Source organism: Coregonus clupeaformis, chromosome 13 (assembly GCF_020615455.1).
Source record: "Coregonus clupeaformis isolate EN_2021a chromosome 13, ASM2061545v1, whole genome shotgun sequence".
NCBI lineage: Eukaryota > Metazoa > Chordata > Actinopteri > Salmoniformes > Salmonidae > Coregonus > Coregonus clupeaformis.
In genome coordinates, this window is record NC_059204.1 from 6,145,395 (window position 1) to 6,156,263 (window position 10,869).

At 43.4% G+C, this 10,869-nt stretch overlaps 1 protein-coding gene and 1 pseudogene across 1 annotated transcript; both read left to right on the plus strand.

Annotated features, from left to right (window-relative positions):
* The first annotated feature begins 2,800 nt into the window (after positions 1–2,800).
* Positions 2,801–6,167, plus strand: LOC121580065 (olfactory receptor 1361-like). Its single transcript, XM_041895127.1, has 6 exons — positions 2,801–2,947; positions 3,210–3,262; positions 3,446–3,667; positions 4,136–4,252; positions 5,291–5,488; positions 5,912–6,167. Exons 1-6 carry the CDS (start codon positions 2,801–2,803, stop codon positions 6,165–6,167), a joined length of 993 nt encoding a protein of 330 aa, XP_041751061.1.
* On the plus strand, positions 3,885–4,011 carry LOC121580413 (annotated as a pseudogene).
* Positions 6,168–10,869: the final 4,702 nt, after the last annotated feature.

Sequence of the window (10,869 nt, forward strand, 5' to 3'; positions counted from 1 at the left end):
CTACGGCTGGCCATGCTTTCCACCTGGCTACCACTACCCCGGCCACCAGCTCTGCACCCTCCGCTGCAACTTGCCCATGCCCCCCCGCTTCTCCTTCACACAAATCCAGACAGCTGATGTTCTAAAAGAGCTGCAAAATCTGGACCCCTACAAATCATCTGGGCTAGACAATCTGGACCCTTTCTTTCTAAAACTAGCCGCGAAATTGTCGCAACCCCTATTACTAGCCTGTTCAACCTCTCTTTCGTAACGTCTGAGATCCCCAGAGATTGGAAAGCTGCCGCGGTCATCCCCCTCTTCAAAGGGGGTGACACTCTAGATCCAAACTGTTACAGACCCACATCCATCCTGCCCTGCCCTTCAAACGTTTTTGAAAGCCAAGTCAACAAACAGATCACCGACCATTTCGAATCCCACCGTACCTTCTCCGCTATGCAATCCGGTTTCCGAGCTGGTCATGGGTGCACTTCAGCCACGCTCAAGGTCCTAAACGATATTATAACCGCGATCGATAATAGACAGGACTGTGCAGCCGTTTTCATTGACCTGGCCAAGGCTTTCGACTCTGTCAACCACCGCATTCTTATTGGCAGACTAAATAGCCTTGGTTTCTCAAATGACTGCCTCGCCTGGTTCACCAACTACTTCTCAGATAGAGTTCAATGTGTCAAATCGGAGGGCCTGTTGTCTGGACCTATGGCAGTCTCTATGGGGGTGCCACAGGGTTCAATTCTTGGGCCGACTCTTTTCTCTGTGTATATCAATGACGTCGCTCTTGCTGCTGGTGACTCTCAGATCCACCTCTACGCAGACGACACCATTTTGTATACATCTGGTCCTTCATTGGACACTGTGTTAACAAACCTCCAAACGAGCTTCAATTCCATACAACACTCCTTCAGTAGCCTCCAACTGCTCTTAAACACTAGTAAAACTAAATGCATGCTCTGCATGCTCTTCAACCGAACGCTGCTTGCACCCGCCCACCCGACTAGAATCACTACTCTCGACGTGTCTGACCTAGAGTATGTGGACAACTACAAATATCTAGGTGTCTGGTTAGACTGTAAACTCTCCTTCCAGACTCACATTAAGAATCTCCAATCCAAAGTTAAATCTAGAATCGGTTTCCTATTTCGCAACAAAGCCTCCTTCACTCATGCTGCCAAACATGCCCTCGTAAAACTGACTATCCAACCGATCCTTGACTTCGGCGATGTCATTTACAAAATAGCCTCCAACACTCTACTCAGCAAATTGGATGTAGTCTATCACAGTGCCATCCGTTTTGTCTCCAAAGCCCCATATAATACCCACCACTGTGACCTGTACGCTCTTGTTGGCTGGTCCTCACTACATATTCGTCGCCAAACCCACTGGCTCCAGGCCATCTATAAATCACTGCTAGGCAAATCCCCGCCTTATCTTAGCTCATTGGTCACCATAGCAACACCCACCCGTAGTCTGCGCTCCAGCGGGTATATCTCACTGGTCATCCCCAAAGCCAACACCTCCTTTGGCCGCAATTCCTTCCAGTTCTCTGCTGCCAATGACTGGAACAAATTGCAAAAATCTCTGAAGCTGGAGACACTTATCTCCCTCACTAACTTTAAGCATCAGTTGTCAGAGCACCTTACCGATCACTGCACCTGTACACAGCCCATCTGAAATTAGCCCGCCCAACTACCTCATCCCTATATTGTTATTTATTTTGCTCATTTGTACCCCAGTATCTCTATTTGCACATCATCTCTTGCACATCTATCATTCCAGTGTTAATACTAATTGTAATTATTTTGCACTATAGTCTATTTTATTGCCTTACCTCCATAACTTGCTAAATTTGCACACACTGTATATATATGTATTTCTGTTGTGTGTGTATTTTTTACTTTGTTTTGTTTTACCCCATATGTAACTCTGTGTTGTTGTTTTTATCGCACTGCTTTGCTTTATCTTGGCCAGGTCGCAGTTGTAAATGAGAACTTGTTCTCAACTGGTTTACCTGGTTAAATAAAGGTGAAATAAAATAAAAATAAAATGTCAGCCCACCCCTCCATGATGACTTCACCATAGAGATCCTATTATTATATAGTATTATACATGTCATTCAGTGTTTCAGTGTTTCCCAAAGGGTCAACAACATTTTGGTTTTTGCCCTGATTCATCTAATCAAAGGCTTGATGATGAGTTGATTAGCTGAGTCAAGTGTGTTGTTGCAATAACTAAAATGTGCATCCCTTTGGGTCCCCGGGACCAGGATTGGGAATCACTGATGTAACTCTATTGGCTCCACTAATGGCCAGCAGGTAGAGATGATAGAGTATATAAGCCTGTTTTCTCTGCCCAGGTACTCACAGTAGACGTGGGCTGTCAGGTCCACCATATCACCTGAGGAGGTGGGTTCAACTTTACATCACGTTACATGATAAACAGTGGCTTTAGTAGTTGATGGTGTTGATGGAGTTGTTGACATTCTGGTATTTAGTTTGATGTCTGAAGTGAGTGGTTTAACCCTTTTTTAGCAGCTGGTATCGAATGTGGTAACATTTAATAAAGTAGATTTTTTTTTTAAATATAAAATGCATTTATTTTATTTATTTTTAATTTTTTTAAATTTACGTTTTTGATTAACTTGGATAATTATCTTTGCACTAACGATGCTTCAATGATGCTTGTGTCAACAGGTGAATTAATACACAGTTATGAATATCTTTATTTTTGTAATAATGTATTAATTGATAATGTATTTCCACAGATTACTACCAGCCAGAGGGAACCGTTAACACCACCAGTCAGGATGAGTTTCCTGACCTCTGACGTTAACCAGACAGAGAACATCAACACCATCATCCGACCCCCTTACTTCTTCATCAGTGGTTTCATAGCCATCCCCCACATGAAGTACTACTACGTCTTCCTCTGTTTTGTATACATCATCTCTCTGGTTAGTCCATAGCTCTGGTCCAGGGTGTTACTAACTAGCTCTGGTCCAGGGTGTTACGTGCGGCTAGCATCAGCTAGTTGGTCCAGTTGATAAAACTCAAAAGTTGTTCACTTTCCTATAGAAGTAAAACTTAAGAAAACCTAATATACATTTCAGCTGAACTATGTTGGGGCCTATAGCACCACCCATAGTCACTGGCCTAATGCATGTACCTGTATTTCCATTTTGGGTCATTTCTGCTGTGTGTGTGTATTGGGTCTAGGTGGGAAACACCTTCGTCATGACTGGCATCTACGTGGACCGTAGTCTCCACAGGTAATCAGACCTCTTTTATCTCATTAACATAATACAGTATAATACTTCCTTTATTGGACATTCTATCTTTTTGAAGTTCCCCTGGCCTTCATAGACATGTGTGGGAGCCCTTCTCCCCAATCCCCTTTACATGACATTTATATTAATATTATTAGATATTTATGTTATGATCTTACCTTACAGCCCCAAGTACATTGCTGTGTTCAACCTGGCCTTCACAGACGTGTGTGAGAGCACGGCCCTGGTCCCCAAGCTGCTGGATATGTTCCTGTTCAGCAGACAGCTCATCTCCTACGACCAGTGCCTCACTAGCCTCTTCTTCATCTTCCTCTTCCTCACCATGCAGTCCTTCAACCTCACCATCCTCTCCTATGACAGGCTGGTGGCCATCTGCTTCCCACTCAGGTCTCAGATAATAAATCAAATCATTAACTAAATTCAAATTCAAAAAGCCTACATTATGTGACCCTTATGGGATAAATAAAGTATTTTTAATTGAATGATTTGATTTATTTGACAATTTATTCAAAATTATTTTGAAAAATGTATTAAATAAAAAATATGTTTTAACACACCATATGTATCCATATGGATACACTGTATTTAAAATATATAGAAGGATATAGTTACCTGGCAGCGGAGCCACCTTCATCACAGAGGTTTACCCAGGGTGAGGCTTGGCCATTGCACTCGGGCCGTGCTGACTCCTGCAAGTTCCCCAAATGTGGGAATCTCGACTGAATAATTATAAAACCATTGAGGATAACAACACGATAAAGTTGAACAGATTATTATTTCCCACAGAGATCCTATTAAATTACTAGAGGGGCTATGTCATCAACCCTCAAAGTTCCATTCTAGTGTTCTTTCCAGGTACCACATGATGGTGACTCACAGGTCCATGCTCCGGCTGACTGGGGCTGCCTGGACGTTTGCTGTGTTGATGGTGTTGATCTCTGTGGGCCTCATCACCCGCCTCTCTTTCTGTAGGTTAGTATGTACCATGTTGTAGTGCAATGAGTCTACAGCAAAGCATAGCTTCTGTGAATATAGCTTAATCTGATAAATCAAATCAAACTGTTGGTTTCAGTCGTAGTGTACGAACCTCCAGTCCAATAACTTATTGGTGCTGGGTACGACAAATAAACTCATGAAATGAAGATAGTTATCCTCACATTGATGAATGCTCCCATTGTTTTATTGTACAACGTTCCCACCCAAAGGCCTTTGTCAGACTTGATAAAGAAGTTCGGGTCAAAACCTTGCACAATAAACATTAAGGACACCTGCTCTTTCCATGACATAGACTGACCAGGTGAATCCAGGTGAAAGCTATGATCCCTTATTGATGTCACCTGTTAAATCCACTTCAATCAGTGTAGATGAAGGGGAGGAGACAGGTTAAAGAAGGATTTTTAAGCCTTGAGACAATTGAGACATGGATTGTGTATGTGTGCCATTCAGAGGGTGAATGGACAAGACAAAAGATTGAAGTGCCTTTGAACGGGGTATGGTAGTAGATGCCAGTCGCACCGGTTTGTGTCAAGAACTGAAACGCTGCTGGGTTTTTCACGCTCAACAGTTTCCCGTGTGTATCAAGAATGGTCCACCACCCAATGGACATCCAGTCAACTTGACACAACTGTGGGAAGCATCTGAGTCAACATGGGCCAGCATCCCTACTGAACACTTTCGATACCTTGTAGAGTTAAATCATATCAAAACTTTAGTTCAAGTGCATTTAAAAATCGCAAAACACTTTACAGTAAAAACCAATAAAATAAAGGAGATAAAAATAAGAATGTGATGTTGTTGTTGTTGTTGTTGTTGTTGTCATCTGTCAGGTTGTTGTAAAGGTTGATGGTTTAATGTTCTCTTTATCTCAGTTAATCTTGAATGTGAGAGACATTCCAGTGGATAAGGAGGTGAACCTGAAACCGGTGGAGAATTTTTTTGCTGAAGACACATTTATGTTGTTCGCTCTGATATCTGGACAATAAAAATGTTGTATAATGTATTGTATTGTAGGTCTCTGGTGATCAACAGCTACTTCTGTGACCACGGTCCCCTGTTCCGTCTGGCGGCCCCCTGTTCTGATGTGGTCCCTAACATAGTGATGAGTGAAATCAATCCCTGTGTAGCCCTCTATCTCCCCATGGTCTTCATCATATCATCCTACATCTGTATCACACACGCCCTGTTCACCATCACATTGCCCCAGGACAGGTGAGAAGTAATCCTGATTGGTATCAGTAAGTCAAGTCAAGACAGTAAGTAAACTTGTCCAAGCCAGAACGGCCAATATACTGATTGGTGTGAGGCCTCAGAAATATGTTGTTAGAGGGATGGACTTGTTAGAGTGATAAATACTGGGAAATATTGAGAATACAATTAAACTTACTGGATAGATGATCACTTACTGTACTGACACACATTCTCTCTCTCTCTCCACCTCCCTCCCTCCACCTCTCTCTCTCTCTCTCTCTCTCTCTCTCTCTCTCTCTCTCTCTCTCTCTCTCTCTCTCTCTCTCTCTCTCTCTCTCTCTCTCTCTCTCTCTCTCTCTCTCTCTCTCTCTCTCTCTCTCTCTCTCTCTCTCTCTCTCTCTCTCTCTCTCTCTCTCTCTCTCTCTCTCTCTCTCCCCCTCTCAGACTCAGAGCCATTAAGACATGCAGCTCACACCTAATACTGGTTGCCATATTCTACTTGCCTGTTATTTTAACATACACCTTCTACCCCTTCATACCAACCAACGTCCGGATCATCAACCTCTCCCTGACCTCGGTACTGCCACCCATGCTCAACCCCATCATATACGTTCTGAAGACAGAGGAGTTTAAGGTATCGGCCAAGAAGCTGCTCAGAAGAGGGGCCCAGAGAACTGTGGCGCAGGTCAAACCAACATGAAGTACTTGAATTATTTATCTTAAACATAATATATTTACAGTGCCTTCAGAAAGTATTCATACCCCTTCGTTATGCCACATTTTGTTGTGTTACAGCCTGATTCAAAATGGATTCAATATATTTTTTCCCTAACCCATCTACACATTACACCCCATTATGACAAAGTGAACACAGGTTTTTAGAAATGTTTGCAAATGTATTGAAAATGAAATACTGAAATAGCTTATTTATATAATTATTCACACCCCTAAGTCAATACATGGCAGCAATTAAAAGCTGTGAGTTTTTCTGGGTATGTCGCTGACGTTATTTTATATTTTATTTTATTATATTTTATTATATTGTGTGTAGATCACGATCGTCTAAGGAGGAGGACCAATGCGCAGCGTTGAAGGTGAACATAATTATATTTATTAGAGTATGATCACACGATCAAAACAACAGACGAAAAACGTGATGTCTACGGTTGAACACACAAACCAAAATAGCACAAGAAACCACAAACACAAAGTGAAAGACAGACAGTTAAATATGGCTCCCAATCAGAGACAACCCAGCTGACACTCGTTGCCTCTGATTGGGAGTCACTCAGGCCAACATAGAAATACAAAACATAGAATACACACCCTGGCTCAACATAACAGTGTCCCCAGAGCCAGGGCGTGACAGTGTAGGCCAGTGACACAAACCATTTTAAATTCAGTCTGTAACACAACAAAGTCAAGAGGTGTGAATACCTTCTGAAGGCACTGTATATCATGTCTATAAGCTTTTTATAGCCATTCAAAAAAAATAACAAATATCAGCGTGACATCATGATTTAATGTATTTAGTGTATATTTAGATATATTTATATTTAGAAGTACTTGAAGTGTTGAGTTTTTTTATATCTCCTTTTTGCTATCTCGGTTGCTACCTTTATTTTTACATGTTTCGTTTTTTGTTTGGAAGAAAGCTATGTGTAACTACAGTTATGATGTGTGGTGTGTTATGTTCACTTCAACATACCCTGGCAGTTACTGTTGTTTGTCCCTCTTGAGTCACAGTAGCAACAACATAGCCACTTCCTCAAATCTTTCATTCATTGTAACGTTTTTTTTCCCAGGAGGTCTTTGTCGCGCAATTTTACATCTACATCATCAGCAAGCTGTCAAACTATCGTAAATAAAGCAGAAGCTGCTACACACTGTTTATCAGTCCCCAAAATCACTAGCTAGCTAAGTTCCATCTCTGTGTTTGTCAATAACGCTAGGTAGTACAAGTAGCTAGAACAATGGATTCACTTTTTTCAATGCTAGTTAAGGATACTATAGTTTCTCACTGGATTTATTAACAACAAAAGGGAAATACTGGTTTTTTATTTTAATTCTGGTGCCGCTCTGCACCACACAAGCTAGTTCTGATCCGACGTTAGTTAAGCCAACTCTGAAAGTTCAAAGACGTTCAAAGTTCCTTCATAGAAGCCGCTCCTCCGTAGGTATAATTCTGTGGGCCTAATTCAGATAATGCGTGTCATACTACCAAGATGCCCAGAGCTACATGTACCCTTCGTCTTCATGCCCAGCGCTCTCCTCACCCTTAACATTTCAGTCAACACTTTCCTGTCCAATGCATGTACACAGCTTAGCCCGTTCCATAGCAAGCTGCTCTATCTATTGGTGAAGTAATTTAATGTCGAGCTAAATGTAAAAAAAAAAAAAAAACGATTTCAGAGGTTTAAAAACGGAACAAAAGAATTGAACGATTGGAAAATAATTTAGGTTCCATCCCCTGGTGGTGACGTGTGTCCTTCGGTGCCGTTTAGTTTTTACAACTTTCTCACTATCTATTACCAGAGTGTGTCAGTCTGGCATCAGTGTTTCATCAGGAATCATATTACTGAACAGTCTAGCGGAGGGACCAAAGATGCTCGCGAAGGGGTTTAGAATTTTGGAATATTGACAAGTGGCAGTTGGGATGAAAGCACCCATCGTCTCAATTCTCATTTTGCCCAAAACAGGCAGACTGGAGTGATCACTATCAAACACATCGGCAAGTGGCCACTCCATAACGACCTAGGTGCCAAGTGTTCTTTCAACATAACATTGGTATTGTGTTGTTTTATGTTAACAAGTCCGAGGCGCTGTGTGATGGACACGTCTGGATGTTGGCAGCTATGATGGGATAGAGTGCAAACAGCGCTTGCCCTTTTAAGTCATAATTAAAAAGCCTTCATAAAACCTTAATACATTACTTATAATCAGCAGCTGTCAAAAAGTACTTCTACAATAACCCGGCCTAGACCCCAAAGACCAAGCAGAAGCAGGAGCACAGTGGCCAGGAACAACTCCCTAGGCCTAGAGGGAAGAAACCTAGAGAGGAACCAGGCTCAGAGGGGAGGCCCGGGGCAGTTGTTTGGGAGTGCATATTACTATAATAGCATCACATATATTGTTGCTGTCCATATAGCCATATGCTACAAATAAATTAGTGCTACTCTCCTGCACCACACACACCCTTCGTTCCTTCTGGTCCATCTCCCTTCAGCAGCCCCGCAGCAGACTACAGACAGAAATTAGCTGCTAACTAAATCTGGTCAAACACATCTTTCTCTCAAGTGTACTGAGACTAATGTTTGTGTTATACATTGTCCCTGCTCAAATAAACCTAATAAAAATATATAATAATAATATTAACTGTCAGGAAGGCAGAGTGTCTGTCATCGTTTAAAGAGATTGAGGGGTGGGGGGAGGGGGGGTGCTGTGTGATTATTTAAAATACTCTTTGAAGTGGTAGGGTTCCTGATGCTTTCGGAAGATGGGCAACGAACTCGGCTTCAGGGTTCCACCATTGGGGTGCCAAGACAGAGGAGAGCTTGACTGGGCTGAGGGGGAACTGCCCTCCGGTAGGGGTGGGAGGGCCAAGAGACCAGAGGTGGCAGAACGGAGTGCTCGGGTTGGGGTGTAGGGTTTTAGCATAGACTGAAGGTAGGGAGGGGCAGTTCCTCTTGCTGCTCCGTAGGCAAGCACCATAGTCTTGTAGTGGATGTGAGCTTCGACTGGAAGCCAGTGGAGTGTGCGGAGGAGTGGGGTGACATGGGAGAACTTGGGAAGGTTGACCACCAGGCGGGCTGCAGCGTTCTGGATAAGTTCCAGGGGTTTGATGGCACAAGTGAGGAGCCCAGCCAACAGCGAGATGCTGTAGTCCAGACAGGAGATGATAAGTGCCTGGATTAGGACCTGCGCCACTTCCTGTGTGAGGTATGGTCGAACTCTATGGAGTCACTGGTTTGACGTTTGCAGAGAATGACAGGGTGTTGTCCAGGGTCACGCCAAATTTCTTTGCACTCTGGGTGGGGGGACACCGTGGAGTTGTCAACTGTGATGGAGATGGCTTTGAGCGGGTAAGCCTTCCCCGGGAGGAAGAGATGCTCCATCTTGTTGAGCTTGAGGTGGTGGTGGGTCGAGTGTCATCTGCATAGCAATGACAAGAGAAGGTAGAAAATAGTTTCCTAGGGTTAGAGCCAGAAGCTTGACATTTAGAGTGATAGAAATTGGCTTTAGCAGCGGACACAGAGGATGAGAAGGTAGAGGAGTGAGTGAAAGGATGATAGGTCCTCCGGAAGTTTAGTTTTTCTCCATTGTCACTCAGCTGCCCGCAGCCCTGTTCTGTAAGCTTGCAATGAGTCACTCAGCCACGGAGTAGGAAGGGAGGGCCGAGCCGGCCGGGAGGAAAGGGGACAGTGCGAGTCATAGGATGTGGAAAGGGAGGAGAGTAGGGTCGAAGAGGCAGAATCAGGAGACAGGAGGGAGAAGGAATTAGCAGAAGGGAGAGATGATAGGATAGAAGAGGAGAGAATAGTGGGAGAGAGAGAGAGACCATCTGGGTAGGGGCTGAGTGGTTAGGGTTGGAGGAAAGGGAGACAGAAAAGGAAACAAAGTAGTGATCAGAGACCTGGAGGGGGGTGTAGTATCTTAAACAGTCTAGAAATGCTGATTGTTGCAGAAAGTGTGATAGAGGGAACTTGGCCCTAAGATTTTGCTGATGTGGCAAAATGGTGTACTCTACTTGGTTGTAACATCTGGAAAGCATTACTGATGTTCATGGAAAGAGGAGATGTTGAGTGAGGGAGAAGACTAGGGATTGGATGTTAGAATCACGCCATGCTCTGGCCATGTAGGATATAAAAGCATGTCTTGAACAATAGAATAGGATATAGCTAATCAGATTGGCTCGGGCTATCTCCAGACATCTGCAGATGTTTGTCAAAATTCGATGCTGTAAACTCTTTGTTATAATAAACCTTTGTGAACAGAGTACAGTGTCGGCGGATTCCTTTATCATCACAAGCATGGACCAGCAAAAGTGTTTCTTTTAGGCACTACATTAATGGCGACGAGGAATGGGGCGTCTTGCATCTTCTCTCAGCGTTCCATTCATGGGCTACGAAGTGACTCCCGCTCAAGAAGCATGCAAAAAAGGTGAGATTTCTCACAAACTTTGGGCGCTGGTCGGTTCGTGTGGCTGTGTGTGTGTGTGCGCTGGGGGGGGATGCACCGTCTAAGAACTTGTGTGTGCGTTTTGCTGGTGTTTGCTGTGTGGTAGGAGTTCCGTTCTAAATTCTCTAAATTAGTTTGCGTTGAGAACAACGCAAAAAGTGGGGAGTGTCTGTAGGGCACACCGATTTGGACACACATATTTTGCCTTGAATAAAAGTGAAAGG

What these genes read in the sequence shown, in the direction of transcription:
- LOC121580065 (XM_041895127.1), top strand. Translation starts at nt 2,801, where the DNA reads ATGAGTTTCCTGACCTCTGACGTTAACCAGACAGAGAACATCAACACC. An exon ending in GCCATCTGCTTCCCACTCAG is followed by an intron (nt 3,668 to 4,135) that starts GTCTCAGATAAT and finishes TGTTCTTTCCAG; the next exon opens with GTACCACATGATGGTGACTC. An exon ending in ATCACATTGCCCCAGGACAG is followed by an intron (nt 5,489 to 5,911) that starts GTGAGAAGTAAT and finishes TCCCCCTCTCAG; the next exon opens with ACTCAGAGCCATTAAGACAT.